This window comes from Motacilla alba, chromosome 5, assembly GCF_015832195.1.
Source record: "Motacilla alba alba isolate MOTALB_02 chromosome 5, Motacilla_alba_V1.0_pri, whole genome shotgun sequence".
NCBI lineage: Eukaryota > Metazoa > Chordata > Aves > Passeriformes > Motacillidae > Motacilla > Motacilla alba.
In genome coordinates this window covers 51,776,779-51,788,448 of record NC_052020.1, presented here as the reverse complement: position 1 = coordinate 51,788,448, position 11,670 = coordinate 51,776,779, and the positions used below count along the sequence as shown (strand labels likewise).

Genomic DNA, 11,670 nt, shown 5'->3' with positions numbered 1-11,670 from the left:
GCTAAGCTTAAATAAATGAGGAGAAATGACCTGGCAGGTGACAGCCCCTCTAGCTGTTTTCTATCTCATGTCTGCCCTTAAAGCAGGCAGACCCTAGCATCAACAAGAGAAAATCCCCACATGGGATTTCCTTTAATTTAAGAAATAGATAGTCTTGGGTGCAACAGCACCATCTATACTGCCAGAACCAATCTCTGGTGGCAGAGGAGCTGTGTTTTCTGCTGGGAGAGGCACAGCCTCATTTCAGGGCTGGTCAGGAGCTGAAGCTGAATATACAGTCAGTCTGTGGAGTCAAACCCCTGTTTGAAGCTCCATACCAATTCAGCAAGAGGAACTCACCCAGCTTACAGGCTTCCAGCAGCCCACAGTCACCTTGCCCTCAGGGCAGCAAGGCAGGAGGAGTCACTGGAGAGGATCACATTTAATCTCAGAGCTACCTGGAAGCCACACCCCAATTCACTCCTTATATTGTGGTGTGAAGCAGGGGAACAAGAGCTTCCCGTGAGGGGTGTCCGCAAGGAGCGGCAGCTACGGAGTGAGATCTGTGGGGATGTAGGGGCATGAGCAACCAGGTTTGCTTCTCAGCCCTGAACCCAGGCCAAGCTGCACACTGGAACCAGCCCACTCCATCCGACCCTCCTCATGGCTGGGATTTCTTTTTATCCTCAGAAAACTGAGTGTCTTTCACCAGCCATCACTACCTACCCCAGGGACACCTGCTAAAGGGGCCACAGCTGGGGAAAATCCAAGTAATCTCTGCAAAGCTTTTGCTTTGGCACAAAGCAGCCATCGAGTGTCCGCAGCAGTGTCTGCAGACAGCTCCCACCTCCACTCACACAGCCACGCTGCCAAAACACAGCTGCAACCAAACCAGCTGTGCCCAGACATTGCTTAACCCAAGGTGCAGCCTGCAGGGTGGAAGGCAGTTCCTGAGGTCTCCTGTGTTTGCCAGCCCAGCCAGTGGGAATTCAGTTCCTGGCTTGGGCCATTCCCCATTCTTGTGAGCCTACAGAACACACCAGAGCATGTGCTGAGGTCCAGTGTTCGCTGCCAAAAGCCCTCTTGAAGGAATGAGAGATCCGAGTGGGCTCAGCTCCCCCAGGTGCCACGTTTGTCAGGGCGGGTAGGGAAGATACTTCGGTTTTCACCTGTTTGGGCCAAACAACAAGCCAGGCACGTTACTCGACAGGAACAGCCTCCAGGGCTCAATCCAGGCGTGCAGGAAGGAACCACACAACTGACTCATGGAATAACTGGCTTTGGGGAAGGTTGGGGGAAATCACCTATTTCACCACCTGTTTTGATCACTGGATATTTCCCCATTCCTTAGACAATTCCAGGACTTGGTCACATCAAAGCAAACAAGGAGCAGGATACACAGGACTGAACATTTTGAACACCTCTGACTTCTTACCAGACAGCAAGCAAACCCAAGGTTTGAAACCCTGGAAAACTTCCCTAAAACTTTTTTTAAAAAAACCCCTGCAGTTCTTCCAAAAGATGGCCCTAGTAGCAGGTCCAGGCTCTGGCAGTGTTCCTGTCAGCCAGCACCCTCTGTAGGCCAGGAGCTCCTCACCCTACTCTCCCTGGCTGCTTGGTGCTCAGAGAGCTGGCACTCTGCTTCTGTCACCGTAAGTACCAGATGGCACACTGGGGGAAAGCACCCTGCGAAGCTGACAGTCACCTTCTGGAACCTGGCATGGAGAAACCTTTTACAAAGCCTCACTGGAGCCAGGAAGGGCACCACGTGTTATTTAAATTACATTCTGTGCTGGGGGAGGAGGAGCAGGGAGGTGAGAATTAGCGTTTCCCTTCACGTTTTAAGCAATTTGTTTCCTCTCTGCTTATCCTGCTTCTCTGTAATGATGGAAGTGTCACATCTGAGCAGCAAGCTCCCCAATTTGGGAGGAGGAGACTTCTCTCCAGAGGACTCTGCTGGAAGGTAACCCACTTCATTAAGGCAAAGAAGCTCACCACCCCTCACGCTCCACGGCAGAGATATGAAGAGCTCCAGGCAGTGCAGCCTCAAGTGCCGACACTGGGAGTGCGAGTGGAAAGGCTGATGAGCAGGACAGCAGAGGCTGGAGCATCCAGAGTCACACACAGTGACTGCTCTCAGTAGCAAAGGGAACATCCTCCGCAACACATCCTGCACGAGGTGATGATGGCACTTCTTAGCCACCCTCTCCTTTCACCGTGCCCACCTGCCTGTATTTGCCATTTCTCTGGCATGCCCATTTTATCAAGAGAAGGCACTGGGCTGCCCAGCGCTTTCAGAGAGCCTGTTCCAAACACCGGTATGGGCTGGCCAGGTCATTCTCACATTCCAGGCCAGCAACGCGATGGGGCTTTTGCCAAGACACTGCGGTCTTGTGTCTGAGCACAGGCAGGACATTCCTGCATTGCTAAACCCAGTACTGCCCCTGCAGCGATGGGAAGGAAGGGAAACTGCAATTTCAGTAAAGAGAGGGGTGGGAGGGACGATAGGGAAGAAACAACGGTGTGGTGCACAGTAGAAATTGCATGCTTCATGCAACAAAACCCCAGGGGATCAGGGTTTTCATCCCTAGGCTGAATCTGAAACGTGGTGGAAATATTATTGCTCCACACAGTCCAGAACTGCCTGGCGTTTTTACAGACTGCATCATGTTCTGTGACTTTGAGCACACACCTGGCACGCAGTTCTGAGCTAAGTCACTAATGACACAAGAGAAGAAAAAAATAAGAAATCTACATCTTTAGGCATCTAAGCTATGCTTCAACTCTCCTTTCCACATCTCTTTGGGAAAGCAGTGTACCACAAATGCATGAAAAGCCATTCCATTTATTTCTACTCTGTTTGCACAAGGGCTCTCAACTCTGATAGGATGAACACCATCGCCTGGTTTATTCCAGCAGAGTTAGCACATGGAAAACAGGACTCTGACAGAAGTTATGGGAAATTACCTGTGCAGAGAATGGGAAATGACACAGTAAAGCCCTACTGGATGTGTGAGCACAAAGCACAGAACAGCTATGCAGTGCGCTCACAGAGGAGCAAGGATGCACCCTGGCCATCTGCAAGTCAACAGCAGTCATTCAAATTCAACACAGCAGGTTTTTTTAAAAAATATTATTTCCTACTTATTTATTTTTCCTTTAATAACACAGTTTAGCATTTCAGAGTTCAGCATTCTACACTCTTACACACTGTCCTTGTTTATTAGCATTTAAACACAAAAAGACATAGCAAGACCTCCAAACACAAATAAATACAAAAACACAATATACAGTAAACTGAAATACAACATATAATAATGCTATTGGGAAATTAAGACATGTTGCTAATTCCTTTTTTTATTATTATTTTAACAACATGGTTATTGCTGAGCAATAAATTATACATTTTAAAATTGTTTTTCCCCCTAAAAGAAAAGGACGAGAACCACTGGTTACCAGATCACTTGCACTGTATCCTTACAGCTATTGATAATTAAGACAGGCAGAATATACACAATCAAATGAGGCTGGCCTTCTTTGGTCTTTGTTTTTGATCATAAAACTGAACACAAGTGTACCGTTCACTGAAGAGTATGAGATTAAAGAAATGGATACACAAGTTTCAAACACAGTAATTTGTACATTATTCTCAATCACTGATGTCTTTTCCATAGATAGTTCTCACAGAATTTCTTGGAAACAAATGTCAGCTTTAGTTTTCCCGATTTTTATGTCGTTCCACGCATCTTAAAGGTTATCTTACTTGTCTAAGAGAAATGGACCTACATTTAGCCCATCATCTCCTAATGGGGTATTTTTCACAGCTCTCTTGTCACCACTAATTCATTGGAGTTTTATACCTTGTAGAAAAAAATCCTGAACTTCCCCATTTTTTTTCTATAAAACTGAAAAAAAAGTATTAACTGAACAACAGCGATAAGAAAAACGAAAAAGGTGGATTACACGATGCATCAGCAACGATGGAAGCTTGTACCTTCCCATTCCACAAGTACAGATTACACAACTCTCTGCCAGTGATGCAGGTCATAGTTGGAAGATGTGTCCTTTCAGGTGCGAGCTATATTCAAATACAAAGCTCGGAACACTACGCAAGAAAATGACCTTTACGAATGGTAATGCTGGTTTATCTCAGTAACCCTTAGACAGAGTCAAATTTTATCACCACGCATCGCACTGCCAGCAATGGAGCGTGTGAACACCGGCATTGCTAAGAAGTTAAAAAGTCCTTGCAGAACTGGCAACCAAATTAAAAGCTTAGTTCCAAAGGACCAAAAACACAAACACCACATAGAGACAACAAACCCTTCCCTGAATGGGTAGGTTAGTAAGCCACAGAGTCAGGATCCAGATTTGAATTCCACATCAAGTCTGGGATGTTTGAATCCAGGGTTTTGGTTCAGGTGCTTCTCTGTGAAATTCAGAACTTATTTGAACCCTAAGGAACTAATCCTAACTTGGAGGGGAAATAATGAAAAAACACAGCCTAGTATCTATGCTGACATCATGAAATGGAAGACAGAAGCTGCAGTCTTGACCATATATTAGAAGAGAAACAGGAATAGTCAGATCCCTTATGTGTTGTATAACTCTACTCTTCTAAATCTTAAGAGGATGTCCCTGAATCAGCAGTCCAAAGTTTTCCACAACCTTCCTATCTGGTGCTTCTCTGCAAAGGCCTGGATTAAGAGGCAAGAAAGAACAATTAAGCCCTCCAGATTTTGGTTTACAGAAAAAGGGAGAAAGCCCCACAAGGAAGAAATGGTCAGTCACACTGACTAGTAGAACACAGATGAACCCACTTCACTGTACAATGGTATTCTCCCTCCTTAGTTAAGAGGAGCATCAAACGAGACTGGTTTTGTTGGACGATTCTGAACAGACAAAGCAGGACACAGGTTTGCTGCTGTTACTGAACACTGACACGCTGTGCTGGCCTGCACTCTGCATGTCTGGGCCACCACGCGCGTACAACCCCAAATCACGACAGCTTGAATGTTTAATTCTAGCCCTTACTGTCCTGATGTGGGTCTTCAGGGTATGTCAACTTATTTTCCAGTTCCTTTAAGGGACAAATGTATTCAAAGAGTAAAACCTCGTGATTCAGAGATAACACTAGGAAACTGGAACCTCTCATGCAGTCCCGGCTCCAGGAGATTCCTTTTGTGACTCCGGGAAAATCACATCTCATCCTTGATTTCCTTGTTCCAAAAAAGAGAAACAGCACTTGCTATACACTGTACATAGTATTAAAAACTCAGATTAAACTGCCAAACCAATCATTTTTATTGCAGTAGCTTTGACTTCTAGGCCAACTAGAATATCAAGGTATTGACTGAACAGGACAAGAATTCCAGGGACGAGGTCCAGATGCTTTTTATCATTTTTTGTTCCAAATTAGAGGAAATAATTTTCAATCAAAATGTTGCCCACCACTATAGTTGTTTAAAATACAGGAATCTCCAAATTATCAGAGCATGAGGAAGAACATGTGTCCTAAATTACAATTCAGAGTCTTCAGAAAATCTAAACAAAGTGTTTGCTACATACAGGTCTTCAAACCTGAAAGACATGAATCAAAGTTTGCCCTTAACCAAGATCCTCCTTTAGCAGCAACAAGTTATATTTGCACCAACTGATCAAGTATAACTTGGAGGAAAGGGTTTTGTTTCACCACTTCTACATAAAGAAAAGACTTTGCATATTTATGTGCATGCATGTCTGTGTGTATATGTACGTACCTACACACATACAAGTAATTTACAGAGCAAAATCTAGGAGATTAGGTATGCAACCCAAGAATTTCCCCCCTCACCTATCTGTATATTTGCATAGTTAAATCATATCAAAGGCATCAATACTGCAGTCATGTTTTTCACTCCTCTGCAGTGCAGGCAACTTTCCTTGTCACTCCCTACACACTTCTGTCTTGGACCAAAAAGCACCAGTGTTTTAAAAACTGAACAAAATATCAACAGATACCCTGCACTGTTGGTGAAATGCCTATCCCAGGTGATGGAATACAAATACAAATAGGTGGTAGCTTTTAAACTCCAGCTCAGCAAGCCATAATTGTGGCAAGCTGAGGAAACAGAAGCGATACAACCACAGCCTAACATTCATGGGTTCAACACTTAAATCCCAGCTAACACAAATCTCTTTACTTTTGCATTTGAGAAATTCACCAGGCACAGAAACAGGCACATATCTTCATCTTTCCTTTTCCAAGTAGAAAACACCACAAGGAAAGGAAATAAACTGCTTTTCAGTTTTTTTTTTTCATGTTTTTAAAAATCTAGCGTGTTTTTTCCATCAAAAGTATGCCACCCACCATTCCCTTTTCCTATTGCACATTCTCTTTGTGAAGAACAACGTTTACAGTACAAGGCTGAAATCAACATTGCATATTGTAAGTCAGCAGTTGAAGGTGTACCGTGTAGACAGTAACTGAAACAAGACCCCAATTAATTAGCTCAGAGAAGCAGACATGGTCATGCATCATAATTGCAGGTTGGTCTTTAAACACCCAAATAGTTTCATCCTGCTTAGGATTCAAGACTTTCTAGGTAACAGGTGCACTCACTCTGTGCTGAAGAGTGTACACAAAGGGCAACATCCAGATTGTCACACACTGGAATCTCCCTAGAGGAAGCTGGAAACGGAAGAGGTTTGTACATAACTTGGAGAGTCACCGTGAAGAAAGAACACCAGCAAGAGACTTCAGCTGTGTGCTGCTAAGAATTACTACTAACTAGAGGACAATATGGTTCCACTAAATGAACTCTGTTCAAAGTAATGCAAATACTCTGGGACCCCCTTGCAACAGCGGCAGCCCCCAGGAGTTTGCCAGGATTCAAGAGTACACATGGGGGCAGGGTGATGTCCCACTAATCACTTTAAACAGACAGTCCCTAGCAAACTTCGGATATCTCAGTCAGGAACAAAGAGAAAAAGGATAAAGGGCATTTCAGCGATGAGAGAAACAGTTAAATAACTTAAAAGTGTTGAGTAAAGCACCAGGTATCTTTTCCTTTCAACTTAGAGAATATACAGTGGCCTTGTTTTCACAAAATGCTACATACTCCTTGCTGGAAAGCAAAGGAAACCGATTTCTATGTACACAGTAAGAACTCTACAGAGATGGCCTGTGAGTTCTGTGGAGAAAGGGGTGTTACAGTCAAGGCTTCAGGTATTCCACAGCAGGCGGTGTCTACATTTGTGTAGCAAGATCCTGGATTTCACAGTACGCAGGGTTGGCAAACTGGAAATTCTCTGGCAGCTTCATGTAGTTTTAAAAAATAAGTGCAGTAGGCCTCCGTTTTATTAACTGTGATAAAAAGCACATATGCAAAAATATTTTTGTATCGATAGCACATTACTGCATTATAAAAGCTGCCCAAGTGAAGCTGAAGATTCTGGCAGCTGGTGCTTTTGGCACTTGGGAGATGTGGAAAGCAGCATAGAGATCTGTGAAATACAACAGTGACTGATGTTTCTGCTACAGTGATCGGCATTTAGATAGTTAGCAGTGTTCATATTTAAACTTCTCTGTGAAGTTTCTGAGTCAATATCCCACCAAGACGAGATATTCAGATCTCTTAAAGCTACTAGTTTAGGCTGTGTGCAGACTCAGGAAGACTTCCCTATTGGTTTACACATTCACATGTTTCAAAGTCCTCTTTCAATCACCAAGGCTGGAAATGCTTTTTTTCCTCCTCTTTTAAAGAGCTTGGATTTAGAAGCGCAATTCTGTCACAGTAGTTGGAAACTGTAGTCACAAATCTGCAGAATATGCTGGGCCCTGCTTATACTCAAAATCTCCTCCAAGTCCCAGATTGAAACAGGATATAAACTGTTTTGTGATGGCCAAACGGTTTCATTTAATTTTACAAGACATGCATTAGCAATGGGAGGAGAGTCCTTTGGACATTTCCACTTGGGAATCCTGTTTTCAGTAAAATTCTGTGATGCACAAACACAAAAGCTCAGCTGCCTACATTCACAATTATTAAAATGACAGAAGTTGAGCGAACCTTCGCCCTAAAGCGTAAGTGATGGGTTTACTTATGCAGCCTGCATAAAACTGCAAGTGCCATACAATGATATCTAGAGATATAGATGCAGGTATATCTATAGATATTTATCTCTTGTGCAGAACATCCTCCTTCCGTGCTAGAAATTCAATGCTAGCACGTGCCTCCATAACTGAGCTTGCACCTGTTGACAGCCACGTACCATAGAGGGAGTACAGTACCCGGACAATGGAAGGCAAGAAAAGGAAGACAAGTTGCTGCTGACAGTCAGGACAGTCAGCAGCAGGCAGTATTCTAGCAGGTGCCTGGAAAACCCATGAAGACCACTTAGCATGCATTGTATATCCATAAATACTTCTTGCAGGCACTGTGTGTGAAGGCACAGCCAAAAAAGACAACGGCAAAGACAAGCTGAAATACAAAGGCATGAATTCAACTGCACCTTAGACAAAAATTGTGACTATGCCTCAAAAAAGCAGAAAACTGATACAGCCTGACATCAAAGGCTGAGATGCAATAGGTTTTTTTCAAGCCCACGAAGGCTGAAAACACAGTGGTGCAAGCCCACTCTGCTTAAGCAGGATTTTAAAGAGCACCACAGTCAGGCTGTGTCTCTGGACTTGCTTGTCACAGGCTACTAAATAGAAGCAGATGAACACAGCAGGTTGCAGTCAGCATGTTTCAGGGCTAGCAAATGCTTTTCACTACAGTCGAGGCTGTTACAAGAAAGAAGCCCATGCATTTCCCATTAGGATGCTTGTTTGCTATGAGAAGCTGCCACGAGCATCCATATTCACAGCCCCAGTGTTCTCAGATGGATTAGTTTCAAGTGATGCCACCTTACAGCCACAGGCATCAGAGGAAAAATGTCGCCTGTCCTCACATGGCCATGGAGACTGTCTAGTCCAAGCTCCATAGGAGCACTGAGCATAACGTTTTGGCACCTCAATAAGATGGATTCCACCATGGCCAAGGCATAGAAGCTGCAGAAGCCAAAGGAGTGGGCTTTGGCTTCTGTTTCGTACATTGCAAGGTACCTAAGGGCTCTGAAGACAAGGCTAAACATTATGCCTGAAGTCCAATTAAACTACCATTTCAGATATCAGAATTAATCTGAATAAAAAGCTATGGTTTATAAGCAGCACAGCACATCTAAGGCACATGTATGCATGCAAGCCACCATCACTGTATTAAGACATTGCTGGTTTGTCTTGAAGCAATGGCTGCTAGTACAGAACAAACATAGAGGCTTTTTTCAGCACTAATCCTCCTCCCCAATACTGAAAATACTATATACTGCTGACAGCATAATGTGCAACATATATAGCTTGATTGGAAAGCATGGGGCAGAACTTTAAAAAATGTACAGGATTCCGTTTAGAACTCCAAAGTTCAACAAATGCCCTATTTTAGGGTGAAAACAATTATAAATCTGATAATGATGCACAGCATCCATGAGTGATTTTTCCTTAATTTTGAAATAGTGTCATTAACTACGACATATATTGTAGGTTTACATTTCTAAAGAGAAATAACAGAATTGAATAGTTTTTTTTTTCCTATCACAAGTGATAACCAGTGTTTGATATCTTCTATTTTTTCTTCCAAGAAATATCAGTCTATCAACAGTTTTAAAATAAAATGTTTTCTGTAACAATAGAACTTTAAATAAAAATATGATTTTGATTCAGATACTTTTGAGAAGACATGGATACTTTTCCAAGATCTTCTGACAAAGTAATTATTAAAACAGAGACCAGATGAGGCCTTAAAAAGACAATATACTATATTTCAGACAAGATTGCACCTCAGTTTTTCAAAGAATATCATAATTGCAACATTACTTCATCTTCTTTTAACATGCTGACAACTTCCAGCTAGCCCACATGTGAAGGGTTTTTCTTGTATTCTAGCTTAAAAGAAATAAAAGTCAATAATTGATTCAGCACAGACTGTATATGTCTTTTCACCTCCAATTGACTAGATCATTAATAAGTTAAAAAAAATCCCCTCTGACCATAATCACTATCCTGACGAGGGATAAGCGATTCGTCAGAGCTCAAGTGTTGCTAGTTCTATTAAAAAATATACCATGGTATGATTTCTTAATGTGTTGCTACTTTCGCAATTGGACCCTATGCAGTTATGCCTTCAAACTCTTCCATCTGTTCCACAAGGTGGTTCTGTGAGCTTTAGGACCTCTGATTGAAGACAAACTGATATAAAACCCCCAAACGGAGTTGCCTTCTGTTTAATCCGCCTCCCCCAGTGTATGTCAGGGGTCTGGTAGATCCGATGTATCCACTATGACTTTAATAAAAATAGTATCATCTTTAATATACGTTCCATTCTCTAGAACAGTTTGAGCCACAAAGACTGGGCAGCCAGATGCAATGTTCATTTCTCCAGTTGGCTTCTTGAAACTGCTGCTGTTCGGATCTGGCTTGAAAGCATCTCCCAAGTGGCGTCGAGACGGTCCCTGATCCATGAGCATGAGAGTCACTTTCTGTTTGAAGGGCCAAGGAAGCAAAGCATCGTATTCTCCACGCATGATGACGAAAAACAGAGACAAGTGCGTCCCCTTTCCCATGCCATCCCCGTTCAGGTAAACTCTGGCACACATCTTGTAGCCAAAGTATCCAGTATAAAAGGGTTGGCTGTACAGGGACAGAGTCTTCCCCATGACTGCTTCTTGCTTCCGACGTTTATAGTCTCGGATTTTCCAAATCAACACGCCGTTGTAGCTCGCAGTTTCCAGGACCTGGAAGCGGAGGTCCATGTCAGCCAGCCGGATGTCGTGAACGCTCAGCATCTGATCGTGCCTGCTCAGCTGGGTCTCCAGCAGGCCTGGCAGAAACAGAAAGGACGGGGGTGAGAAACCTGCTGCTTACTAAAGACTCTCAAAATCAACCACCAGTGCTCCTATTGTGTATGAAAACACTTTCCTCCCCGAGAACCAAAGTGCATTTGGCCACTGATGAAGCAATTCCTACAGGCTCTAATTTGCTGGCTGGTATCTAGCTGGGGTTTTTACAAATGTGGGGGTTAATTGTACATGCAGTAGAGGTCAAATATTCCAAAAATCTAACAGATTTTTCCTGGTCACTAAACAGTGTAACTAGAGGCCTCCATTTTTTGAAAGGAGACTTGGTAGCATTATCTGCAGATTGCTATTCAGCAGGTAAGACCCTGGAAGCAGTTACATATCCTATGTAATCCCTCTGAAATTCAGAAGCATTCCTGATCACTCAAAGCATTCTTTTTTAACACTATATGTCTCAGAAGCACAGTGCTGTTACAAGGTTTAAAGTTCTTAATAAAAAAACCAAAAAATTCAAGCTTAGATCTGTATTATATGGTCATTTATTTAGTTGGAGGGAGGGCTATGTTTTCTGTGTTCCCTTTCCCTTTCATGTTACTCTTTTGTTTTGTTACTGGTAAAACTGGGCAACACACAATACTGAGAAGCAGATGAATTTAGAAGGCATTTATTTATCTTACGTAGGTCTATTTAAATGTTCTTTGTCACAATCATTTAAATGCTTGCATGTGATCTACACTGTCCTGCTGAATTCCAGTCTTTATTCAGAAGTATAATAACCCTATTCTTAAGCAGATCTCAGTTTTCTTAGGATCAAAT

At 42.9% G+C, this 11,670-nt stretch overlaps 1 protein-coding gene across 11 annotated transcripts in view; it reads right to left on the bottom strand.

Annotated features, from left to right (window-relative positions):
• Nucleotides 1–3,097: 3,097 nt before the first annotated feature.
• The window catches only part of TRAF3 (TNF receptor associated factor 3), a 70,143-nt gene continuing 61,570 nt past the window's right edge, over nt 3,098–11,670 (bottom strand). For all 11 annotated transcript variants that reach the window (XM_038137294.1, XM_038137296.1, XM_038137295.1 and 8 more), the window contains one exon: nt 3,098–10,877. In XM_038137294.1, the coding sequence (XP_037993222.1) occupies nt 10,306–10,877 (572 nt within the window). In that variant the 3' untranslated portion in view covers nt 3,098–10,305. The remainder of the gene's footprint in view (nt 10,878–11,670) is intronic.